At 40.2% G+C, this 27189-nt stretch overlaps 1 protein-coding gene across 3 annotated transcripts in view; it reads right to left on the bottom strand.

The window, feature by feature from the left end:
- TRAPPC9 (trafficking protein particle complex 9) overlaps positions 1-26642 on the bottom strand; it is a 660607-nt gene extending 633965 nt beyond the window's left edge. For 2 of the 3 annotated variants that reach the window (XM_012648143.1, XM_012648141.1), the window contains exons 1-4: positions 26049-26642; positions 15192-15337; positions 12726-12854; positions 4286-4312 (exon numbers count right to left, since the gene is read on the bottom strand). In XM_012648143.1, coding sequence (XP_012503597.1) covers positions 4286-4312; positions 12726-12854; positions 15192-15337; positions 26049-26632 — 886 coding nt within the window. In that variant the 5' untranslated portion in view covers positions 26633-26642. The remainder of the gene's footprint in view (positions 1-4285; positions 4313-12725; positions 12855-15191; positions 15338-26048) is intronic. The other variant, XM_012648142.1, reaches the window with a different exon arrangement.
- Positions 26643-27189: the final 547 nt, after the last annotated feature.

Here is a 27189-nt window from a genome sequence, read left to right on the forward strand (position 1 = left end):
TAGTTTTTTTGTTGTTTTTTTTTTTTCTCATTAGGGACCTCATCTTTTCATTCACCTTGCAGACAGAGTTCAGTGTAGGTTTGTTTTAGGTTTAATGTAGGCAGAATCATTGCTACTGTGAAACAAACAACAGATACTGTTGTCAAAATTCTGTCATTACTGACAATGATTCAAGAGCATCATGTTCTAACTAATCTGCTGGACAACAAGGAACTATGCTAGACACCAGGAGGAAACAAAATGAAATAAAAGGAAGACAATGATCCTATTCCGGAAGGGCTGCCCAGCCCAACACTGCCCAGCCCCCACTGGTTAACAAAATGGAACCAATCAAATACTTTCTTGGAACTTTCTGTAGTCATGACTCCACTTTTAGTGTGATAACCAGAAAAGGCTTAATTATGACTTTGTTAGGTCAAATAGCAATAATCATTAGTGGAGAGTAAGTGATGCAGAAATGAACTCATCGTAGTTTCCTCATCTATAGACTAGGGATAACAACAGTAAATATCTATTTGAATTGTGAGGATTAAATTGCTCTAGATGTAAAGTATATATAAAATCCCTTAGATCTTAGGTAAGATACCAAAAATGCAGCAAGAAAGAAAACATACTGGACTTACTCGAAATTTAAAACTAGTATGTTTCAAAGGATACCATCAAGAAAATTTTCTTCCATACACAGAATGGAAGAAATTTTTGCTGCTCATGTATCTGATAAAGGACTTATATACAGAATATAAAAAGAACTGCTACAACTCAATAATAAAAGGACAAATAACCCAATTAAAAAATGGATAAAGAATCTGAACATTTTTCCAAAGCAAATATACAAATGACCAATAAGCACATCAAAAGCTGCTAAACATCATTAGCTATAAAGTAAATGCAAATCAAAACCACAATGAGATACCACATCACACCCACCAGGATAGCTAGAGTCAAAGAGGTAACAAGTGTTGAGGAAGATGTAGAGAAATTAGAACTTGCACACCTTGCTGGTAGGAATGTAAAGTAGTGCAGGCTCTTTGGAAAACAATCTGGTAGTTTCTCAACAAGTTAAACATTTGAGTTACCATATGACCCAGCAATTCTGCTTCCTATACATATACATAAGAGAATTCAAAACATATGTCCATGCAAAAAGTTATACACAAACGTTCACAGCATCATTATGCATAATAGCCAAAAAGCAGAAACAATGAAAATGTACATCAATAAATGGACTAGATAAGCAAAATGTGGAATGTCCACACAATGGAACATTATTCAGCAGTAAAAAGAAAGTACTGATACATGCTACAACAAGGAAGAACCCTGAAAACATTACGTTAAGTTAAAGAAGCCAGTCACGAAAGACCACATATTTTATGTTGCCTTTTATATGACATGTCCAGAATAGGTAAACCCATAGAGAAAGAAAGTAGACTAGTAGTTGCCTGGGATGGGGGAGGACAGAGGAAATGGGGACTGACTGCTAATGGGTAGAGGGCTTCTTGTTGGGGTGATGAAAATGTCCTAAAATTGATTGTGGTGAGGGTTGCATAACTCTATAAATATACTAAAAACCACAGAATTTTACATTTTAAATGGATGAGTTATATCAAAGCCTTCTTTTTTTAAGCATCTTAAAGGTTCCTAACCCCCAGGCTATAGACTGGTACTGGTCAGTGGCCTGTTAGGAACTGGGCCGCACAGCAGGAGGTGAGCTGCAGGCCAGGGAGTGAAGCTTCATCTGTATTTATAGCTGCTCCCCATTGCTCGCATCACCACCTGAGCTCCACCTCCCATCAAATTAGTGGCGGCATTAGATTCTCACAGGAGCTCAAACCCCACGGTAAACTGAGCATGTGCGGGATCTAGGTTGTGCACTCCTTATGAGAATCTAATGCCTGATGATCTGAGGCGGAGCTGAGGCAGAGATGTTACTACTGGTGAGTGGCTGCAAATACAGATTATCATTAGCAGAGAGGATACATTATGGTGAGTTGTATAATTATTTCATTATATGTTACAATGTAATAATAATAGAAATAAAGTATTTAATAAATGTAATGTGCTTGAATCATCCTGAAACCACCCCGCCACCCCCTGGTCCGTGGAAAAATTGTTTTCCATGAAACTGGTCCCTGGTGCCAAAAAGGCTAGGGACTGCTGCCTTAGACAGTGCCTCTGGCACAGTGAGTGCAAACTGCTAACTTTTATTATAGGAAGAAACTCACTGCCTTCAGCATGAGTATGGGAAAAGCAAATATGAGTTAAGTAAAATGATCCAAAAGATCATTTTACTTGAAGTAGTTGTTGCCAGTACAATAAATGTTTAGAAATAACAAGAAAAAAAGAGTTTTAAAAAAGAATCATTCCATTTAAAATGCAGAGGAAGAACCCAAAGTCCTAACTATTAGAAATGCCAGGAGGAGAAGCTTTGGGCTTAGGATGAGTAGTGGAGAGAGCCCCCAAAGACCCTCCAACTCTTGTCCCTCTGGTTCTGGAAATAGTTATAGGAAAGGCAGATAGAAAAAAAAAATTCTGAAACAGTTTGCTTCAAACATTATATCCATTTAAAACTCAAAAATAAAATGAAAACAATGTAATTTTGTGTTACCTTCATGTGAATGGGTTTTCTATGGAGCCAAACAATTGTATTAATATAACCCCTGAGAGAATGTTAGCTGCTCAGAAGTAGAGGCTCTGAAGAATCCAATCACAGTGCTCCTAGGAGTTGTGAAGATTCCCCACCGACACACTCACCACTGACATACTGGCAGGGTTTAGATAGCAGAGGAGGGACCAATACTTAAAAGACAGGTAAGATTTTAGTAGCAGGTCAGTCCAGATACAAAGGCCCCTTCGAGCAGAGGCCAGAAGGCACAAGCTGCCAATGGGAGCCACCTGGAAGGTGGGAACTGAATGTGGGCAAGAGTAGAATCTCATCTCTTTACTTGCTCTGCCTTGGGTGAGTAGAAGTCAAGTTCACACTGTTCTAATTTAGGAACATTACAAAAGATGGCTTCCACACCAAACACTGGTCCCTGCGTCCTTTCCTGGTGGTTTTCACCTTGATAGTAGGATCTTGTCACACCACTGAATAACAAAGCCCTACAGAATCATCCTCAATGTTACTCCCAGCTCTCTTAACTCAATTTCATCCCTATACAATCTTGCTTTGAAACGTCTCAGAAATAAAAAAATGTATTCCTTTTTTATCTCAACAAATGACTGATGTTTTGTGTAGCTCTAAGCTACTCTTATTTGTGTACACATCTAATTCTCCTACAACTAAAGTGATTGACACATTGGAACTCAGTATTTTATATCAGGCACAACTAGCCAGCCTGGGGTAAATAACTTGTAATGGTCGAATACCAATACAAATACATTCAATATCGATTTAAGTTTTCATCAATTTTGGCTGGGGGCCTTCAGTTTCTCAGTCACATGAAGCCTACAACGTGCCTGACTGTGTCAAGTTGTTCTCTCATCAACAACTCAGGTCTCCTAAAAACAAAACTAAGTATTTGTTGTCTTTCGCTACACTTTCCACAAACCTATCAGGAAACTTAACCATCAGCCTAGAAAAAGAATTGAACACAAATGTTAAAACAGAAATCTGCAAACCTGAAGCAGCTTCATTTCAGAATCAAGATGCACAATGAGATGAAAGTAAACGTGCTGTCGCTAAGCCTGTGCAAGCACAACTACCTGGTTGTGCTTCATTTTTTTATTTATTTACGCTGTCATTGTTTTTGATCAAATCAGAAGACAATAGAGCTCATCATGAAATAAGCACTGCAATAAAAGAGATTTTTGCTGTATCAATTACAGAAGGTATTAAGAGGGGAAAGAAAGGCCCGCCTCTGTAAAAAATGCAAAATGTCTTTCCCTGTTAAGAACACATAGACAAAATGCAGTAGAGAATTCAAATACATGTTGTAGGGAACACAAGCCATAGAATCAGAGCCAAGTCATTACTACAAATGAATTCAAAATTAACAGGATACACATGCTCAATGCATTCAAAGAATTAAAGGTACAATTCTCAAATCATTGACTTAACCATGCTAGAAGAAGAATTTTCCTCTTCAACAGACAACATAAAGCAATAGGGCGCCCCATCAAACAAGGACCAAATAACAATCAGGTTTTTAACAGTTCTGATTTAAAGTTACTTAAATCAGAATGTTCCAAAGATCATAATCCAGAAATTTTAACCATTCATTCACACCACCATGAAACAAGCACTTAAAAAAATAACCAAAAGAAACTGAACACATAGATCATGTACCTGGATCAATGAGAACTTCTTGTGCCCCTGGAAGAAAGAACAGATTATGGTCTTTTATTTGGAAAACAAAACTACTTTTAAAGATAACTATTAAAACACATTTCACAATTCACATAGCCTTGAAATCTGAGAAACCTGTATGTGATCAGAAAAGCAATTCTGAATAACAGTATGTTACAAGTTTAGTGATTTTTTACTTCAGAAGGAAAAAAAGAAAAGAAAAGCTACCGTTACTCATATCCTAAACAAATTTGGAAAGCGCCTCCTCACCTCTTTCCCTCCCCACTTTCTAAGCTCATGCCCCCAACTCTTCAAGAAACACTGAATGCCACACTAGAAAAAAAAATTTTTTCCCCCGGGCCACAATGTTTTGTCAAAACAAAACAAGCCTTTCTAATTTGCTGTTTTTTATTATTTTCTGTGCATGAGTTATATGCATTGCAATCTACATTTTTAAAATTAAATTGTCAATATTAATTGTAACAGTAAGAACATCAGTAAGTAAGTAAGTAAGATTTTCACTAACCAACTGCAGGGTTTTGCTTCAGGAGGCCCTGGGCTCAAAACTAGCCTGAGTTAAATACAACTCGCATGGCAGTCAGTGTGTTAAACAAGTATATATTATTTCCACAAACAAGTCAAGTGACAAAGGAATATTATTTGTGCAAACATATGTCAGCATCTGGAGTGGGAGAGAAAAGAAGAAAAGTTACCAGAAGACTATGTGGAACTTTGCACTGCCTCTCTAAAAAATCTCAGTCTGTCTCTGTGTCTGTCTCCATGTCTATCTCTCTCACACACACAGACACACAGACACACACACACACACACACACACACTGAACTACTGGACACTTCATCAAGCTAAGGATTTCCAACTTTTAGAAGGTAGATTTGTAGTTAATTTAAAATACTATGATCAATAAGTTTTTGAAGACCTTGATCATCTGCTATCCCAAATATCAGAGAAATCCAATTAGATTTCTCTGTAGAATGTAATTTCCTATCATGGCAAAACACACACCAATAGATACTAGTTCTGAGAGTTGTGTTTATTGTTAGCTATTATCATTTTTTTTTTTTTGAGACAGGGTCTTGCTCTGTTGCCCAGGCTGGAGTGCAGTGGCATCATCATAGCTCACTGCAGCCTCAAATTCCTGGGCTCAAGAGATCCTCCTGCCTCAGCATCCTGAGTAGTTGGAACTATAGGTATGTGCTATCATACCCAGCTAATGTTTTTTCCTATTTTTTATAGAGACAGGGTCTTGCTATGTTGCTCAGGCTGTATTATCATTTTTAAACATATTAAGAAGATTCAAAAAGGTTATGTCCCAGTAAAATGTATTCTTATTGAAAATGTATTCTTATTCAATTGTCTATATTGAGAATGGGCCCCATGATGATGGTGTTATTTAAGAGCTACTTTGTTTATAGCAATCTGTTTTTAAATACAGATTAAAAATCACTGCAATCTTGAAACCACCATTAAAATAAAAAAAAGGTGTTTTCTATTGAATACCACCTCTACGTCAAACATAATGCTTGACAAACATCATGAGTGACTCTCAGAGCAACCCTACAAAGGATTAATAGACAGATATCATTAACCCTGCACTGCAGATGAGGAGATAGAAGCTCAGAGGAGCCAAGGAATGCCCCGCCACCACACACCCCATGACACCATGGCCTGTGACAATGAGCTGACAGATCTGCACTGAGCAGATATTCAGCTACATGGAACCTTGGAGAAGTCTGGATTTCCAGACAACCCCACAAACTTTTTCTTCTGTGAAAAACCTGATCAAATACATTATTCTATGCCATGTCCTTTAAATAGGGGATCGGACTGAAACTTCTGATGCCTCAGAGTCGTTATCACTATCATCAATCGTTTGATTATCAGTATCATCAGGCCCTAATGGAATGATTTCACATTAACCAAACTCAGAAGAGATTGATGTAGGAAAACTGGAGGTTTAAGTTATTAATGTAACAAGAGACATAAAATTATCAATCAGGCCAGAATATCAGGGTTCAACACTCAGCACATTTTCTCCTCGAGGGCTAAATCACAGGCAGGAGGCAATGTGGCATGGCAAGCATGAACAGAAGAGCAAGAGGGCTTTTCTAGATGAACTTGATGGACTAAAGTTCCGTTACAGGGACAGACCTGCTGCCTAGACAAACGACTGATGCGAACCACAGTGCACACCTATGGACAGCGGCCAAGACACAACTGCCAACGCTTGCATAACTGTCCCTTTCCCACCCTTGCTAGGCTGGCCAAGCCCTGGCGGATGTACAGACGTACATACAGAGCTATAGATAAGCTGATACCTCTAAACACCTGAAGCCAACCTCTGGGAGCTCAGCCACACTGCCAGGGTTTAAGTCCCAGCTCTTCTACTTACTGGCTCTATGACCTTGGTCAAGCTACTTACCCTCTCTGTGCCTCACTTTCCGCATCTAAAAATTGGGATAATAATCTAACCAACCTTACCAGGTTGTTGTGAAGATTAAAAGATTAAATTGGTTTATGTAAAATGCTTAGAATAGTGTATAGCACGTTTTAAATGCTCAATAAGTTTTATCTATTAAGGTGATTTTACAAGTCTCCATTCCAATCATCTTTTGTATTTCTTTGCTAGTCTAAGTCCCAAAGGATATCCTTAATTTCTCTATTTACAAATTCCTGGAGAGCACCCTTCTGGTCCTCCCATGACCTGTTTAAACTGCCGGGGGAAGGGGCACTTGCTCCCCACTCCCCTGCTTTCCTTAATAAAGGCTTTTCCCTAAACACTGTGGACCTCTTGTCCACCCCTACTCCTCCCCCACATAAATGGAGTGAGTTATGAGATTAGTGAGTTAGGGAGACAAGCTGGGTGTGTGAAACCCTTCTTTCTTTCTTGGGTGCTGGCTACCCTCAGGAAGCACATGGGATGCTCTGCTCCCCCATGCCCTAACTCTGACAGGGAGAGGTCCCCTCATAGGAAGGCCTACTGTGGTCCACAGCTGCCTGGGACTGGCTCAGTCTTTCTAGACCTGGGATACAGTATTAAGATACTCATTTCCCTGCATCCCTAAAGTTAATGGAAAATGCAGCTTTACCAGTAATAAAGGTGACATTTTGATTCTCTACCTGCTTACTCTTTTGTCTCATCTCTCAACTGGTTGTTAGAGAAAATAGAAGTGTTATTATTGGGCCCCTGTAAAGCCCAACATATACTGATTCACAAATAATTCTCTGACTTATGGTCGGTTCAGGATGATTCTATTGGCCACATTTCTAATGTTGCCACTAAAGCATGGGTATAGGAACTACGGACCCTCCACGAATATTTCCCTCCTTTCTTAATTGGTCTTTCTTCATAAAACCATTTTTTCCTATTTTAATTCCTTAGTAATTTCCAAACAAACTATTAAATGATGACTTCACACAAAATAATAAATAGCTAATGGTTATGAGATGTTTTGTGAGATGACCACTAAGCTAAACACTTTGCATACATTCTCTCTAATTCTCACAATTCTACAAAGCAGATATTAGCAGCTCCATGTCGCAGATGCGAAAAAAAACTCTAAGCAAGAACTGACTCAATTAGCAGGGCTAAGTGGCAGCAACTGCATTCAAACACAAGTCAGCTGAACTAGGCTTTTTCCACAATACCAAAATACCACCCACTAATAAGCATACAACACTGGGTTCAATACTCAGGGAGTTCAATATTCTTTTCAGGTTTAAGATGCTCCAGAGACAGTTTCTATCTCTTTTATAAAATCATGGCTGACTGGTTTCTAACATTGGAAGAAAAGTCCAATTGCACTACTGTTCATACAGCATGCCTGAAATTTTCACGCTGAGATGACAGAATAAAAATAAGATATAACTAGAATACTTTTTCCAGGTATCCAAATATAATGGACATGGTGCTATTCTGAAGCATTAAACAAAAAACAAACAAACAAAAAAATCAAATTAGGGAACCTTATTTGCCTTCTTTTACCAACAGGAAAAATTACAAACCTTAAAATAATTGGTGCAACAGCGCCACCTATGGCCAGTGAAGTTGCTGAAAAAGATGCAACAAAATAAATTGCCCGTATAATAAGAAATGATCGGTAGGGTTTTTTTTTTAAGTAGGATGCTCAGAGACTATAACTAAAACCTCAGCTAGCGCATACTGAATTCTTCTTTGGGGAAAGGAGTGGTATTCAGCACTTAATTTGAAAACTTTAAAATCCCTAAATATAAACAAAAGACATAGACTCACAGAAACTAATCTTACAACAGGGAAAAATCTTGGGCATCTGGTCCAGTCTCTTCATTTTACATGTAAGGAGGCTGAGGCCCAGAGAATTTGTCCTTTTATCAATCAGTAGCAAGGCTTTCTCCTAGTTCTTGCATTTTTTTTTTGATATGGGGTCTTGTTATGTTGCCCAGGCTGGTCTCAAACTCCTGGACTCAGGCAATCCTCCCACCTCAGCCTCCCAAGTAGCTGGAATTAGAGATGCAAGACATCACACCCAGCTATTCCTAGTCCTGGTATTTTGTGCTATACCAAAAGCCACCTTGATCTATACTAACTCCAAAGTCATAAAAGTCATGTCTGTATTTTTTAATCAGTAAATAGCCTAAGTGCCCTGCAAAAAACTTCCCAAGGTCTGGCAACTATTAATCATACAATTTTGGTGAAATACAGAAACATTTATTTATATATTAAAACAGCATGATATATTCAATGACATCCCCTTTTATTCCATTTTACAAAGGAAAAACAGCAGATGTCAAATCAACATTTCTATTATTTTAACCTATTCAAGGTAGAGGAAAAAATCAAAATTTTCTTCAATCACAAAAAAGATAAGCTTATACCCAAAAACAGCTCCATATATCAATTTTTCTAAATTTAACGGCTCTGGTCAACTTCTGAATGACAAATTCCTAGTCATTTAAAGGTTTTACAGGATGATTATATAGCAATATGAATTTTGAGTTGTAAAACATGTTATGCACAAACAATCTTTAAGTTCTTTAGCAAGGTAATTTACCTATTGCCTATCTTACTAGAATAACACTGATTTCATCAAAATTTCATACTACATGACAAAAACATAACTGAATCCAAATCACTTCAAATCACATTCATATATATTACATATGTATGTATTGAATATGCATCAGAAATAAACCACCATCCTCATTATGCAAAGTTGATGCTACTCATCAACTTGTCACCGTGACAGCTCATTTTTACTGAGTGCCTCTTAGGTGCTTTCCATACATGGCATCCAACTCTCACAACCATAAAGGTTAAGTAACATTATACTAATTTCACAAATGAGGAACTATATTTAGGCCATAAAAAATAAGGCTGACAAGTCCCAAATCCCACAAAACTTATATATTCGTCATTAGGAAAGAAAGGAGTATAGATTTTTACTTTCAATTCACTAACAATCTTTTCTTCCGTATTAAAGACTACACAAAACCAATTCAGTATAACTTTTTCTTTTAATAAGCATCACTAGAGAAAAACAAGCAATAAGTCATTAGCGATGGTTGGATTTTTAAAGCTACTTTTTTGCACTGTGATAATTTTTAATGTATTACTTTTAGCACTTACAAAGCTAAGAAAATAAAAATATTACCATTTTAGGTTGTTAGCTGAGAATAAAACATTGGTAAAAGGCAGAATTTCAATCTATGCCACTTTGTCTCATATTCCTACTGATATTTCTTCTCCGAAAGTCTAGTCAGGCTTAGACCACTAAATTCTGTCATTTATGAACTCAAGAGTTTCAGGCAACCAGTCAAGGGGAGGCTGACTGCAGTAGCAATTAAGAATGCATACTTTGCAGTCAAACCAACCTGGGTTCAAATCCTAAGTCTGCCACTCACCAGCTGAGTGATTTGGGGCATTTACCCACCCTCAGTCTCCTCATGTGCGAAATGGAGCCACTGATACCTACCCTCAAATGCCTGCTGAGAGGTAAAACTTAGCAGAAGCATTGAGCACAGCCACTGGCCTATAGGTGCTGAATAATTCACAACTATTTTGATTAATTATGATGATGACCAAAAAATAGAAATGACCATAAAGAAGAAACATTTACAAGTCAATGATAAGCATTTTCATTTGGATTGATTTCAGAATGTGCTATTAATTTTTAAATAAAGTTTTGTCCATTAATTATAGACTTATAGGTTCATCTACGAGTCTCTAGAATAAAGAATTAGTGGCCCCATCCTTTGAGTACTGTTAAAGTTTTCATAAAATTAAAATAAAAGGAGAATTAAAGCAAAAAGAGGCAGGGACTACAGAACTGTTTTTTACACTAAGATAACTCATTTCTAAGAAGGAAAACATTCCCTTTTCTCAGAGGAGACTGCTTGAAAACTACACAATCTGGATCTGAGATGTTGAGAGTCTTTTAATAGCATTCCTGAATTCATATGACTATGTGACAATCAACTACAATAATATTAATAAGAACAGTTGCTAACATTATCAAGTGCCAGGCAAGGAGTGTTCTAGGCCCTTTATATGTGTGTCTCATTCAACCTTCACCACAACCCTATCAGGTAGGGAGTATTATTATCTTTCCCATTTTACAGATAAGGAAACCGAGGGACAAAGAGATTTAAAAACTTACTTCAGGTCACACTGATATTAAATGACAACTGTATTTCTGCTGTCTTGCTGCTGAAAAGGGAACCTGAGGTACTCATTCCATGAAATACAAGGGAGGATGTTAAATAATCAGTTTGTCTGGTCTTCATCTCAGGTTGCAGATGCCACAAATTCTTGATGTGAGATGAGGTTGCCACTACAAACTGACTAATCTTGAGATTAATATCCAAGATATGACAATATATCTGTCCCTGAGAGCAAGCCTGTTAACAGATCTGGACGCTGTACTGCTTCAAAGGGAGTCAAATCATTACTAAGCTTCTAAATGAGAGTCACTGCCCTTTCGCTTGTCATCTGGGTGTCACTGGATACTCTTCCCTACAGACTGTCTTCAACAGTAAAAAGCTCCCAAGTTTTCTACACTGTGCAAATCTAAATAAAGACATTTCTCTACTGCAGACAGAGCAGTTTTTCAACTTCTTTAAACTTTCTTTGCCTACGTTCAGAAAAGGGAAAAAATGAAATGTTACCCTAAAAAGTTTCAGTCTCACTAATCACATCAGTGGGACAGTCTCAACACATTTACAACTCTTCAGACTACAGTTAAAAAAAAATTAAAAAACAACAAAACACCTCCAACAAAAGGTACTCCTAGAGAGTGCAGAAGACTTTCTTTTAAACAAAAAAATTAATCCTGCTTTTACCTTTCTGAATGTGTTGGAGATTTTAGCACTTGGTGGCTGACTAGAGAAAACAATGAAACTTAAACCGCTGTTATCTCATACCAGAGACAGCAGTTGTAACTACAAGGGACAAATACAGGTGCTGAACACTGACAGAGCGCATCTCGAGTCAGATCAAAGCACGGGAAATGAGGAGCAGGGACATGCCTATTTTAAACCTTCAGACTTTCAACAGCACCTCCCAGCCTGCTTCACTTTCCTCTCAAATAAATGAGATACCGCCAATAGGAAACTTCTGCTGAAGAACGATAAAATATCTTTAAGGATCATTATAGTTCATCTAAGCAGCTGTACATAGAGTACACCTGTATTTAGACTATGTGGCTACAATAACAAGCTCATAAAGGTAGCCTCTGCATTCTTTGCTGATCATGGGACGTGATATAATATAATTAAGGGAAAAAAAGAAACTCAAGGCACTTCCCCATCCAATATACGTTAACCGCCTTTTGTTCTCTTCAGGGGGAAAAATGTCTAAAAAATCTCATGGACCAAAAAATACCTAGCAGTTTTGTGTATGGCCTTGAGCTCTGCATTCTTTGTTATTATCTCTGTGACCTATGCAACATGACGACTAAATCCTGAACCATTAATGGCAAGTTCACTCAGCATTCATGGGTCTGCTCCTCCCAAGAAGTTTTTTCACTCTTCATTGGTGCTAACAAACATAAGCAAATCAAACATAACTCATTAAGAGAACTTCATCAACCAAGAAAATAAGAAACAGCCCCCAGGCCTTGCATTAACTATTAAAAGTGACCTCTGGGGCTAGCTTCACCTAGTACATAGAAGTTGTGAAAAAGGCCCAGACATAGAACCTCAAGTCTGTCATACCATAAAATTTTATGTAAATGTTCCAGAAATCAACCCATTAATGATATTCAATAAGATCAATATGTATTCAATAAAATCAGAAGAAAATGTCTCTTACATGATTTCTGACAACAGATTTTATACTTTATTTAAACATTAATCAGGCCTAACTCAGAGGAAAAAGTAATAAATTACTCCTGCTTTCTTTAAAGACTGCAAATGAATACAGCCGGCAGAAAAGACTAGAGCTCACCTGGTCGGTGTCTGTTGGCTGTTTCAGCAGGGAGCGAGCTGCCCTGGGACTTCCGAGCTCCACTCTTACCACCGGTCCCACCAGGATAGTGATAGATGACAGAAGCTGAACACAACCCTTCAAGGGCAGCTGGGCATTTAAAAAAAAAAAAAAAAAAAAAAGTATAACCAGTAATGTTAGTGGCCCATCATTAGCTCAAATTCCAGTGGCTAAGAATGATTTAAAACAGTTGAATTATTTTGAAATGCCAATTTTCCCCCAAAACAAAGATAAAACCTAAAGATCGCTAGTTTTGTTGCGAACAGGAACTTGCCACCTATCTTCCCCATGCCCACATCAAGACTGGCAACACAACATCCTTACCATGCTCAAGGTTTCACTGAGGAGCCGAGTGGACACGTGAAACAGGCTGGCCTCCTCCTTCATTCATGTGACCAACATTTTCACAAATACCACGTGGCAGACTCTATGCCAGATTCTGAAACTATAGAAATGTGTAGCGGAAAGTGCTCTAATATTTAAAAGTAATACCACCAAAGCGGTGCAGAATATCTTTCCATACCACATATTCTAAATGCATCTGTTCCTTTTGGGGCTGTAGCAAACACTTGTAGATCTACCTCTTCCTCAAAGGCAGCCGTACCTACCTGCTGCACATCTCTCATTAGCAGTTACATCCTAATACTCTCAAGCTATGCCACGTGTCTTGTAAATTGTGCTACTGTATTCATCTTTATTCATTAATTCAGTAGTTCTTAAACTTTGGGTCTCAAAACTCCTTGACACTCTTAAAAATTGCTAAGGATTAGCCAGGTGCGATGGCTCACACCTGTAATCCCCACATTTTGGGAGGCCAAGGCAGGAAGATAGCTTGAGGCCAAGAGTTCAAGACCAGCCTGCGCAACATAGGGAGACCCCAGTCTCTACAAAAAAATTTAAAAATTAGCCAGGCATAGTGGCACGTGCCTATAGTCCCAGCTAGTCAGGAGGCTGAGGTGAGAGGATAGCTTGAGCCCAGGAATTCGAGGCTGCAGTGAGCTATGATCACACCACTGTCCTATAGCCTGGCTGACAGAGCAAGACCCTGTCTCTAAAAAAATTTAAAAAAAAATTACTAATGACCACAAAGGATTTTTATGTGGTTATACCTATAAATATTCACCATATTGGAAAATAAAACTGGGAAAAGGATTTAAATATTTATGTATTAATTCCTTTTAAAATAATAATAAGCCTATCATGTCTTAACATTTTTATGAAAAATATTTGTTTTCCAAAACAAAAATACTGGAAGAACAACAATGTTTTACATTTCTATAGATGTCTTGAATGTCCGAATTAATACAAGTCAACTGGATCCTTCTGTTTGCTACTGCATTCAGTCTGTTGTGATGCCCGGAGTCAGGCAGCCACTGGACAACTCCACTAACCCTATTTTAGTCCTTACTCTCACAACACTCATTTAACAAGCATCTTTAGGAATACCTACAATACGCTAGGGGACACATCCAGATGAAAACAACATAGTCCATGCCTTCCACTCCCACCCCCAGGAGACACAGTCCCTAAAGGGGGAAAAAACACATAAACAAGCAATTTGAGCACCAGGATCAGCTCCAACATAGAGTTCTAGCTCTGCCTGACTGCCTGGAGGGGTCAGAAAAGGCTGTCCTTTGAAGTAGATTTTCTTTTTCTTCTTTTAATTTTTAAAGCTGACATATAATTTACATATCATAAAATTTACCCACTTAAAGTGTACAATTCAGCAGTTTTTAGTATACTCACAGTTGTGCAGCCAACATCACTATCTGATTCTGGAACATTTTCCTCACCCCAAAGAGAAACCTTGTACCCATCAGCAGTCACTCCCCATTCCCCTGCTCCCCTGCCCCTGGCAACCAGGAAATCTGCTTCCACAGATTTGCCTACTCTGGACACTTCACGTAAATGGAATCATACAGCATGTGGCCTTTTGTGTCTGGCTTCTTTCACTGAGCACAACACGGTCAAGGTTCCTCCCTGCTGCAGCAGCATCAGTATTCCAGTCATTTTTAAGGCTGAATAATATTTCGCTGCATGTACATACCACATTCTGCTTATTCATTCATGCTCTGACATACACAGGAGGTTTTGAAGAATGAGTTAAGAGATGAAGTCCATGGGGAATGGCATTCTTAGCAGAGGGCAGGATATGCTAAGAGGAAGGACAGGAGGAAGGACACGCAGCAGTCGTGGAGGAAACTCATGTGAAGTGCCTCCTCCAGAGGACGCCGTGCAGGCCGGGCGGCAGAGGTGGTGGCAGAGGCAGGGAAGCCTCCCCAGGTGACTCTTCCTGGCAACCAGCACAGGCCGGCTGCTTTCCTCCCTCATCCTTTCTTTTTAGAGACTTTTTTTTTCTGCTTCCTCTTATTTCAAACAACAGTTGAAACAACTACATACCAGATCATCTTCACCAAATAATCTTACCTCCAAGCCACAGAAAGTCATTCACTGAACGGAGAAGTTCCACCGACATGTGGTAATGCACCAAGGAGTCCTGCAGCATCCCCGCCTGAAGGCATAAATCCCCCACGTGTTTTCGCATGCGTCCTTGGCACCGCTTCTTGTAATGTCTAAAGAATAAAATGCAACGAAAATACATCATTATTATTACATGACTCCCACCCAAAAAGCACACTGACTAGGCACTATTCAATTCTCTTGCTACTAAAAAATGCTAAGAAGGCAACATTAGGCTCTATAATTGAAAGCCAGCAAAAATCATTGCCAGTGATGTGAGCTAGAGTGGTCCTGACTTCAAAAACTGACTGCCAAGTGACTGATTAAAGGTGATAGGTATATAGGACTTCTACCATGTATTTCACTTAGACAATATTAGAGTAGGATATTTCTTTTCAGATTTTCCAATTGCAACATTATCATAAGAAAGTTTATGTTTTAGCTTTTTAAAAAATCAATTATGTTCCACTTTCTTAACTTCAAACCTATTATTATTTTATAAAGAGAGAGATGCTGCATATTATTAGCCAACCGTTTGGCTTTAGGAAACAACACCTTTATCTTCACTCTTTCAGAGCAAGCTTCAATAATGCTTTCAGAGGGCAGGGCCTGGCATGCTCACTAACAGCTCTTTAAATATTGGCAAGGATATGCTATTAAATAATGCAAAGGCTTCTAACTCCATATCAATTCAGAAACCAAAGCAACTGTACCAAAATCTTCCTTTATCATTTTTAAATATTTCTAATCTTTTAAATATTAAATTTCTTAAGAGATATGATTCTTTTTAAGAAAAATAGCAGCTGTATTAAATTTTCCCTCACCAAGAAAGCAATCTTATTAAGAATAAAACCCCTATTGAAACCCGCTACTGCTAAATTTGACTGGCTTAAAAAAAAAAAAAAAAAACTATAGAAATCCAGAAGATGTGAAGTTTCTAACTAAATGAATGTTATTGACAGATTTCAATATACAGTTAACTCCTATCAGGTCTAACTCTAACAAGTTCAACAACTCTTGACTACTCTGGAATTTAGCTTTTCTGTCCCAAATATTGCTTGAACTAAGATCATGATGCAAGGCAGAGACAGAGGGAAGAAGAAACAGCAGCCTTCGTTTGCCTTCCTCCTAGCCACCAGGCAGTGTTAGGATGGCTCCTGCTAACAAACCCTCCTCCTAAGAAAATGCTCCATCTGTGCTGCTCCTGCCATCCCCGGCAGACAGCCTCTATCTGGTCTGTGACCCTCCCCACTCTGTATGCACCCCCCTTCGTTGCTTCTACACACACAGCCAGAGTGGCCTTCCCAAAGCACAGATTATGTCCCTCCCCCACTTCAAACCCTTCCAAGGACCCCCAATTCAGTCCTTAGGGAGAAACATGCTTCACGAGTGACTGCACCAACTAGCCCTGCCACGGCCTCCCCTCTGACCAGTGCCCCCTCGCACTCCACAGCAGCCTCTCTGCAGCACCCAGGCTCCATCTGCATCTGCCTCTCGCCTCTCCACTCTTCTTTGGGCTCATTTCAATGCCAGTCTCTCAAGACAGCCTTCCCTGCCTCCAACCTCTGCACTGTGGGTTAGGTGTCCTTCATGTGTTCCTAGAACATTCTATACTGAATCAATTTCTGACATCTATAAGCTCCAAAAAGCAAGTATGTTTTGCTTACTATTGTATGCCCACTCCTCTCCCGTAGATACTAAAAACATGTTTGTTGTGAATAGACAAATGAATGGATGGGTCCCAAAGGGACAGACTACTCTGGCCCATCCCAATCTTTTCTTTCAGCAGAGTTGCCAGCAGAGGCAAAACCAACAATATTTTCCCAAAAGGTTACTCTCTGCTGAAACCCCTCACTGCCACCCTCTCTTGTCAGTTTTAATAAAAACCGAGCTCCTCCAAAGCCCTCCATGACCAGGCTCTCTCCAGCATCCTCCCTCACTGAGGCAGCCCTCTCACCCTGAACTCCAGAACATGGGCTGCTCGGAGCTTTTCAGGCACACAGCACTCTCCCCAAGCCCCAGCCTCTACCAAGGCTGCTCCTTTCACCCGAGCCACTCTCCTTGCCCCTTTGCCTAGCTAACTCTTACTCTGTCTTCAGAATTTAACACACAGCCCTTTTCCTCCAGGAAGTCTTCCCTGATAATGTCCTCGGCTAAGTTCCCCTCCACAACAGGACTACATAGTCACTATATGGGTATTTGTCTATCCCCTTCAGTAAGACCATGGCCTCTCTGAGGGCATTTGGGAAGAGGATAAAGACATAATAAGAGGGAAAGAGGGGGAAAAAACTAAAATCACAGCCCAAGCTCTAAATTCAAGGATTTGTCGCATGCCACTGGATTTGTTAGAGGGGGGAAAGGTTCAATTTAACTACATGAAAGTCTCCTACTCTAATATCAACATAATGTACTATGCAGGCATTCTTATCTTCACCTGATATATAATAAGAGGAAAGAATATAAACTTCACGGAATTTCAGGAAATGTGCTCCCCATCTTCCTGAGAATATTACTACATCTCACTCACAGACATGCAGTCCAGTGCCACTCACTCTCAAAGGCAGACGGTGTTTTGCTCACTTCCTTGGTGTGTTATCCTGTTCTAACCATGAAAAGAATTCAGCATCTAAATGGACATTTTCCTCCGCTGGTAACATAACTTCCAACTCGTAATACATGGGTCAGTTTATGAATACTACCATTATATTGGCTGCTCAATATATTTTGAAGTAGACTTTTTAAAGACTTTACTCCTAACCAATTAGACAAAGATTTGCTTTAAAGAATCCTGCCTTGACTCTTCCAAAGAAGTAAATTATAACATCTTCACATGAATGTGCAAATCTGCTATAGCAAAATATAGCCCAGAAAATTTCAAAAATAAAAAGTATAACCGTTATAAGAAATAATTTGTTTTGAAAACAAGACTTTTACAAAAATAAGTTCTATAAATATGCTAATAATTTTTCATATTAAGGTCACATGATTCAATAAAACCATATAAAGCATTCTAAATTACATAAAATAGAATAAATCCTAATACTTTGGGGGAACTCTCCAAACACCATTCAAACTAAATTCTACCTTAGAGTTACATATAGTAACGTAACTCTCAGAGTACTGTATACCCCAAGACTGGATCATCTCAAGATTATAAGCAATTCTGTTATAGTCTTTTGAAAAGCATAGTAATAAACAGCTAACAGATTACTCAATTTCTAGTTAGCTGTGAAATGAACAAACAACTAAAAAAATTTAAGCCAATTTTGGCAGAATTAAGAACATAAACTGTCTCATGAAAACTCTTTTTTCAAAAAGTCATGGATTCTTTATTCTTTGAAAATGATGTCAGTTTTTTTAGATCTCTCTAGAAGTTCTGAAATCTTAGATATATAATTATTAGAATGGTTAAATTACATGACTGTTGAATATGCTTAATGGATATAGAAAAAAAACACAAGCAAATAGTAACGTTAAACAGAAAAATATAGCATAAAGCCACAGAAGCAAATAAATTTAAAGTTAACACAAAATTCAAATACTAAAAAATCTGTCTTTAATTTGTTGCAAATTTTAAAACTAATGGTGGGCCAGGTGTGGTGGCTCATGCCTGTAATCCCAGTACTTCAGGAGGCCAGGTGGGAGGATTGCTTGAGGGCAGGAATTTGAGACCAGCCTGAGCAACATAAAGACACCCTATCACTAGAAAAATATAAAACAATTAGTTGGGCATGGTGGCTCCAGCCTGTAGTCCTAGCTACTCAGGAGGCTGAGGTTGGAGGATCACTTGAGCCCAGGAGTTGGAGGTTGCAGTGAGCTATGATCATGCCACTACAGTCTAGCCCAGGTGACAGAGCAACCTGTCTCAAAGAAAAAAAAACTAATGGTGAACTTCAAAGACATGGGCAACAGCATGTAGCCACAAAAACTTGAACATGCTCTCACGACTTCAAAGAATGACCTTTATGTTATTGCCTGATTACCACTATATAAGTTATAAACACTAGGTTAAAAAACTGGAATTAAGGATTCCTAGAAAAATAAAAAAGTGATATCCCTTAATTCATAAAATGAATTATAGCTAAATCATAGGCAAAGACCTTACAGTCTCCACAAATAAAGGGAAATGCATCCTTTCTAGAAATTATATGAAAGTATCTAACACATAGCCTGAAACATTGTACAGAAGGCAGTCAAATTGTACTTCCTTTGTGTACTTGACACTAATTAAATTTCAATGAAAGATATTCAATTAAAGACTCTTGATTAGATAAAAGAAAATGTTTAATATTTTTGTGATTTTGATACTATTTTTGTGGCTCAAGAAAACAAAAGCTTGGTATTCCAGTTCAAAAAACAATTTACTTACAAAGAAATGTATATATTCAGATACAAAGAAAAGCTAGAGCTGCTCAACCAAAGTTTCCAATTAAAATCCAAAGTAACTTTGATAAAGAGAATCTCTTTGGGGGTGGTGGTGGTATTATATAGTTTTATAAGTCTTTGCATAATTAAATAATGGCTACACCCTATAATTTTTCACTACAGTATCTTCGTATCTTGGGGTGAGGAAGTCTTTTGATATGTGCATCATGTAAATGCAATCAATTAAACATACTAGAAGCTGCCCAGGTGCTATATAGCTGAAGCTACAAAGCAAACAACCTTTAGTTGCAAGACAGCTCTAAATAGAAAGTTAAAAATGCAATGGTGTATACTCAATTTCAGATGCTTTATGGGCCATTAACGAATACTACAATTTGCCTAATAAAGAAATGAAAGCAAATTGTCGGTGCTGATTATCTCCATCTGAAGTTTTTTTACACTAAAGCTGGATATTAAAACATCATTCTATAAATAAAGAGCTTAGGTTTACCCCACAATTTATGTTAGAAAGAAAGAAAGCTTATCAGGGGAGAACTGAAAAGCTTTTATTAAAAGTTCAGAAGTGCCTAAGTTTTATTTTGCATGTGTCCATTATTTGCAACTATATCACTGTAGAAGTGAAATGAAAAACTTATCTCTCTGCGATGTAAACCACTTTGATGCTACCTAACCTTCAGAGAAGTTTGATCTTCATGAAATTGATCTGCAGCACTTAAGCAAAAGAAGTTTTTCTGAAAGGGTCCAAAACTGATCTACTTTACTGTTCCAAGTATATCAAGGAGGTAACAGAATTAGTAGAGAGAACATGCCTTTAAAGTCTGACAGTCCTAAGTTTGAATCCTGCTGTTGTCATTTATTAGCTGTGTGAAGCTGAACTAATTACTTAATCACTATAAGAATGCCTCCTACTCTGCAAAATGGGCTTGCTACCACCCACCTAGGATGGCATAAATGTGACATAAATGAAATAGGAAGGTGTGGTGGCTAACTGGTGCCTGACATAAAGCCATGCTAGTTTCCCTCCCTCTCCCCTTTTAATTGTATTACCCCCCCTAGTAAGAATTAAGCCTCCGATGACAGACTGCCTTATCTGTTCTTGTATCCACCCAATATGGTGCCTCACACTTAGAAGGATCAAAAAAGAACTGCTTCCTCAATAGTTAACTACCAATGTTCATAAAAGGTTTGGTTTTTTTAAGTCTATTGCTAAAAAAAGAACTATTCCAGAACTATCCAACAGACTTTCTCCCAATTCTCCCTCACCTCTCTCCTCGGATCCCCAACCCAATCTGTCCTTTTTGGTCCATGGGAAAGACAGCCTGTTCAGCTGGGAACCCTACCACCCCTCATGCCTTTCTCCCCTCCCTCAAGGATTTATCAACTCTACCTTCTCCCTACTCCCGCCCAACCGTGGCCCCTACATGGGCTCAACTCCTCCATCCTGCTGCCAGAGCAATCTTTCTAAAATGCAAATCTGGCCAAATCATTCCCTTCAGATTTCTTTAGTAGCAGCCCCATACCCAGCACTTTTCAGATAAATGGCAGCTACTCCTAAAACCCAAACTCCTTAGACTAATATATAAAACCTCCATGATCTGGGCTTTCCACCAACCTCTCAGACATGGTGAGTACCCAGGGGTCAGCCCTGTACCTTCCCCCTGCCTCAGTCTGCATTCTCCCCAGATCAGCTCATCCATATTCATGGTCTTAAATACAGGCTAAATACGCCCATGTGTATGTCTAGTCCAACTCCTTCCCCTTACTCAAATCCAATTGCCTCTTTAATATCTCCACTTGAATGCCCAGCAGGCATCTCAAAAACACCTCCCAGTCTTCCCCATCATAGTAAATAGCCCCACCATATACCTATTTGTTCCCATCAGAAACCTGAGTGTCATAGTTCGTTTCCTCTTTCTGTCATCATCTTTTCTTCATCTCTGTCTCTCAAGTATATCTCAACTTGGTTCCCCAGCACCTAGCACAGCGCACAGCAGGCACCCAATAAATGTGTGCTGAGTCACCCTGGAGGACACTTGCCAATGAGGGAGGTCTCTCCTGGCACAAGGCACTTAGGAAAGGCACTTGTCTCTCACACAGGAGGCCAAGAGGACAACCCATGGCAAGGATTCACAGTTCTCCCATGGTCTGGGCTCTGAGGGGCCTAATGTCCAGAAGAGCTCCTGGGTAATGGTCTTGGCGGCACACCTACCAGAGGAGAGCAGGGGAGGAGGGGAGCCCAGGCCGGCTGTCCTCACATCTACCCCGGGATCCAGCAAGCGGCAGGAAAGGCCCCGCAGCCCAGGATAAAACAGCCATCCCAGGATCCCTGCCTGGCATTTTCCAAGCTGAATAGTTCCAACTTCTTGTACTTGCTACCTTCATTTCTTTTTTGTTCTCCCACCCTGGAATGTGGTGAAATATTTCAGAAAGTCTGGCCTATCTCAACTGACACAAAGTAAATGAAGAATGAACGTGCTCACATTTGGACCTGAGCACTAAAGAAGAAACAAGGCTCCTGGGCAGCACGTTGGTGGCAGCAAAACACAAGTGAGAACCTTTCCCTGCAGTGAGATGAAATGGGGTGGGCGGACTAGGTCAGCCAAAGATCGTCCTGCATGGCTGACCTTGGATGCTGAAGGGTCTAGATCAGTAACACAAATAAATGGCGTGCCATCAGTGATGGTTATCTTCAACAAGTACAGAGACAGCTTCCTTGCCTTCGCAGGGTTAAAAAGAAAATCTGGTGCAGGTAAAGGCCTGTGCAGTAGCCACAGGTGAATCACCACTCTGGCTCTGAATGCTCATTGGCAGGAGCAGAGGGGAAACAGTGGTCAATTATAGAGGTCCTCGTGCCCGCAAGATCCAGGGGAACTAGCTGTTTAGGAGAAGGCCATATTTTCATGATACTTAAAAAAATTTCACTTGAACCCTCAGAAAGCAGGGCAAAAGACTGTGTCAGTTTTAGAATGGCCTTTGCCCACTTCATGGGGGAGAGTTGCTGAGGTGAAGGCAAAGGGGAAATGGCATGCTCAAGGCAAAACGAAAGACGGGCAGACACTCCCTCCCGCAGCTCCCCTCCCGCAGCTGCCAGCACGCTGCTGCAGCTTCACCCTCATGCACGTCACCGTCACGCAGCCACAGCTGGGAATCACATGCCGGATGTGTTCACTTAGAAGCCCAGGGCCAAGCAAGGCGCTGCAGTCTTAGACCTTTCCAGTTAAAATATATTGTGAAAAATCCTTCTGCAGCCAACCAAATCAATTAGCATTTCACTTCCTCGAAACAAACAAAAAAATTAATAAAGCCTCATTTGTTACCAAACACTAAAGACCAAACAAGTTCTCCCAGAGCAAGTATTTTAACAAATATTAAACTCCAATGGGTTACGTGCTAAAAAAGCTAAAATTAAAAAACATATTAAAAAAACAAAAAGATTACTCAATTAACATATGGATCTACGCAGCAGTAAGTTTTTGTTTTTTAAAGCGATGAAGGCTATGAGAAGGCAGCACATAGGGAAATCTAGCTATTTTTAATGCAATATGTTCACAGCCTACCTTTTCAGACCCAACAACATACTCACAGGGCAGTATGATGGAAAAAAAAAAGAAAAAGAAAAGAAAGAGGAACAAGCAAAAATTAGAAACACATAAGAACAAAAATAATTTTGATAGCTACAACAGCACAGATACAAGAACTGACCATTGGTTTTATGAGTAGGGGAACATGTAAACTTCTAGGTAAAATTCATCTGCACCTGGGGTTACTGGGAAGTCTAGGACCTGAAGTTAGACTTATCTGTCACAGACCCTCCCAGTATGGTCAATGTGTCAAAGCAAAATTGCACTTACATCTAGACATTTCCTATTAAGCTACAAAATACTACCTCATTTCAGGTTGAACACTTTCTCACTCCTACCAAGAGTTGCAGGCGGAGCAAGGCTCTGTTCCTGCACTGAATCATTGCTTTCAGTGATGGAGTAGTGAAAGCCACAACCTACTAACAGCTATCAAAGGAGAATGTATTTGATTTAAGTTCACTGGCGTCATTACCTCACTGAAGCCCAAATGATGACGACGTTTATGACTACAGTTGTCCCACTAGAGTAGAATGGGCAGCCATGAGGGCAGTTTTACTTGCCGCTGTATTTTCAGTGCCTAGAGCTGTGCCTGGCACATGAAGGCTCTCAACAAACACTCATGTATTATTATCCACTATATGTGAGGCACCACATCCCAATACATGCTCTTTATTCCTGCTAAATTGTGAGCACAGATTTTAAAAGGCAAAAGAGGCTGGGCACAGTGGCTCACTTCTGTAATCCCAGCGCTTTACTAGGCCGAGCTGGGAGGATCACTTGAGGCCAGGAGTTCAAGACCAGCCTGGGCAACATAGCGAGATCACTCCCATCTCTACAAAAAATTTAAAAATTAGCCGGGCATGGTGGTGTGCATCTGTAGTCCCAACTACTGGGGAGGCTAAGGTGGGAGGATCACTTGAGCCCAGGAGTTTGAGGTTACAATAAGCTATTATCACACCACTGCACACTCCAGCCTGGGCAACAGAGCAAGACTCTATCTCTTCAAAAAAAATGGCAAGGGAGCTGGCATTCACTGGTGGATTTGCAACCTCACAGCCAAGAAGCTTGTGACTGAAAAATGTTACTGGTGCCCCGTGTGGCAAAGGAGGAAGGTACCAGTCAAGGAAATCCCTGAACTGTGTACACTATACAGCACCACTTTATAAAAATGATTATTGCAGGTACCTGCCCCCCCAACAGCAGTGTGAGTTCTTCAAGAGGCATGGGAGGCATAGCAGTGGGCTGCAAGGGAAGGTGGGAAGGTCCCAGGCTCTGGAGTCAGACCCAGTGTGTATATCAGCTCTGCCATTCAGTGCCTGCCCAGGTTTCTACACCTTGCTACCTCAGCCCCACAGCAGCCAACCAGAGTAATTGTAGTAGACCACAAGGCTGCTGTGAGGATTAAACACAGTTCAGGTCTATGACATGCTGTGTTCCCTTTCCTTAAGCCAAATACACATGTTTAGGTGAGAAAATGAAAATTCCTTCCAGGCCATGCAAAGTGCCACACGCAGGTGTGACTGGGGCTACTATGTGCTTCCAACTCCCGGGGCTGGACTTGGACTATTTTTGTCAATTCTGTGATATTTTCTCCTCAGACTTACCAACAACCAGAAAGTCACTGTTTGACCTCAGATAAATTCAAGAAACATACTGAGCACCTACTTTGCAGTAGGCACTATGCCAGCATGCACATTATGTCATTTAATCCTCACCTGTGGATCAATGTCTGAATCCTACAGAAGAAGAAAGAGAGATTCAGAGTGACCAGGCGCCCTGCCTAAGGCCACAATGCCGGTGAGTGACACAGCTACACTGCACTCTCCCTGTGTGTCTCTGGGCAGTTACTGCCTAAGCTTGCATCTCATCCTCTGCTGGACAGTCACATGGCTACATGGTGAAATAGAGCAGTGGGCAGGACAGAAGAAATGGCAAAAAAGAATAAATCTGCAATTCTGGTTCTTAGTAAAGTTTCTGAATCAATAGCAGGCAAGATGTGAAGACTGACATTTTCCTGCTCTACCCAACACTCGTTGGTATACAGAAAACACAGACATACTTTCCATTTGTGTAAGGCAGCTCTTTAAGGACTCCCTGTGGCCATTTCTGCCATCCTGATACTCTGTCTTGACTGCTCTATAAGTGAGGAATCTGACACCGTGACCATCAGGTGAGAAGTAAGTAGCCTGACACATGCAGGGTGCCCAGCCAGGGAACCAGGAGATGTGGGCTCCACCTCTAGCTCAACCTGGACCTAGTTCCTGCCTCTCCAGATTCAGCACCTCATCTATAAATCAAAGGTATAAGACTGAAAAAAATTTTGTAAACTGTGCTTTAGGGCAGCAATGCCCAACAAAAATAAAATGCAAGCCACATAAGTAAATTGAGTTTCTAGCTGCCACATTTTAAAAAGTGAAAAACAATTGAAACTGACTTTAATATTTTATTTAACCTAATATATGTAAGATACTATCATTTTGACACGTTACCTATACAAAAAATATTAGCAAGATATTTTACATTCTTTTTTCAGTAGCAAGTCTCAAAATCTGGTACGCATCTTATTCTCAGAACATCTCAACTAGCCTCGTTTCTATGGCTTGAAAGTCTCGAGTGGCTGCGGCTCCTGTACTGGACGCAGCTCCCCAGAGCCCCACTTGGGATTCCCCCCTGGAAAAGGGAAGTGAGTGTACCACTAACTCTGAAAGACTCCCCCTAACCAAAGACTGTCCCTGTTTTTAAAAGTCACGGGTTTTAAAAACCAGTGGGCAACACCTTTCTAAGCCTTGCTGCAATAACTTATCCCTTCTGATGTAAGCAAGGAAGCCAAGGAACCCAGGTGTCTAGGTAAACTTACCTACTGTCTGTGTCCAATCCTACAAAGTCCTTTTTCTCAAACGGGACACAGAGAAGGGGGATCTTATCCCCAGACTTGTCTGTGGCTCTGTCCAGACGCTTGGAGTCAAGCACAATGAAGAGAGATTCAATGAAGTCCTCAATTCTCTTCTCCACAGTCTCGCAGTCCTCGTAGTTGGGGTAGAAGGCCACGTCCGTACGGGGCTGCTCTGCAATCTCCCCCTGCAGCCCAAAGACAAAGAGCCGGGAGTCGTACAGCGTGGAGCCGTAGATCTCCTTCTGCACGTGGAACTTCTCGAAGGTCTGTGGCCAGTCCTTGGCCGAGAAGCAGTCTGTGATGGTGATGAGGCCCACGACCTTGCGGTGGGTCTGGAAGTCACCCCACTCATTGTTTTCTGGTGGGTAGTGGTGCCTATAGCGGATATAGAGCACTCGCTGGTTGTCCCGCACGCTGATCTGACTCACGGAGCAAATCCTCTTGTAGATCCTGAAGAAGTTCTCTTCAGAGACAATGCCAACAGGCTGGACCACCACAAGCAGAGTCTGGTGGTCCTCGGCACACTGCATATAGTCAGGGACACTCATTTTGAAGTCCCTGTCCAAAGAGAAAAAACAAGGCTTTGAGATGCACAGTTCTGAATGCTGTTGGCCCACTTTGGGATGCAGTAATTCTGACGCTTACTGCCTGGAAGGCAGGATAAACCCCAAGTAAGGCTGTGAAATCAATCATCCTTAGAGTTCTAGGTATGGCTCTCATAGTTCTTAGCACAATACTGTAACTGTTGGTTTTCGGTCTCTTGGACTCAGCTTTGAGCTTCTGCAGAAATGGGGCTGTTTTTTATCTTTCTATTCCCACCACCTACCTGGGTAGTGATATAGAGTTAATGCTCAAAAATGTTTATTGGATGAATGAAAGAACATATGAATAATTGCCCCCCACCCCCTCGGCAGGATATGATGGAAAAAAACACAGTGAATCAGAACTGGATTTGAATTCCAGTCCCCCTGAGCTCCTCATCAGCTACAAAATAATGGAGATGATAAAACTTGCCTTCTATAATTGTATCTAGACTAAAGGAAGTTGCAAATGTAAAGTACCTAGCACAATACCTGACATAAAAGGAGGGATTATCCAAATATAC

Source organism: Propithecus coquereli, unplaced genomic scaffold (genome assembly GCF_000956105.1).
Source record: "Propithecus coquereli isolate 6110/MARCELLA unplaced genomic scaffold, Pcoq_1.0 Scaffold28, whole genome shotgun sequence".
Classification (NCBI taxonomy): Eukaryota; Metazoa; Chordata; class Mammalia; order Primates; family Indriidae; genus Propithecus; species Propithecus coquereli.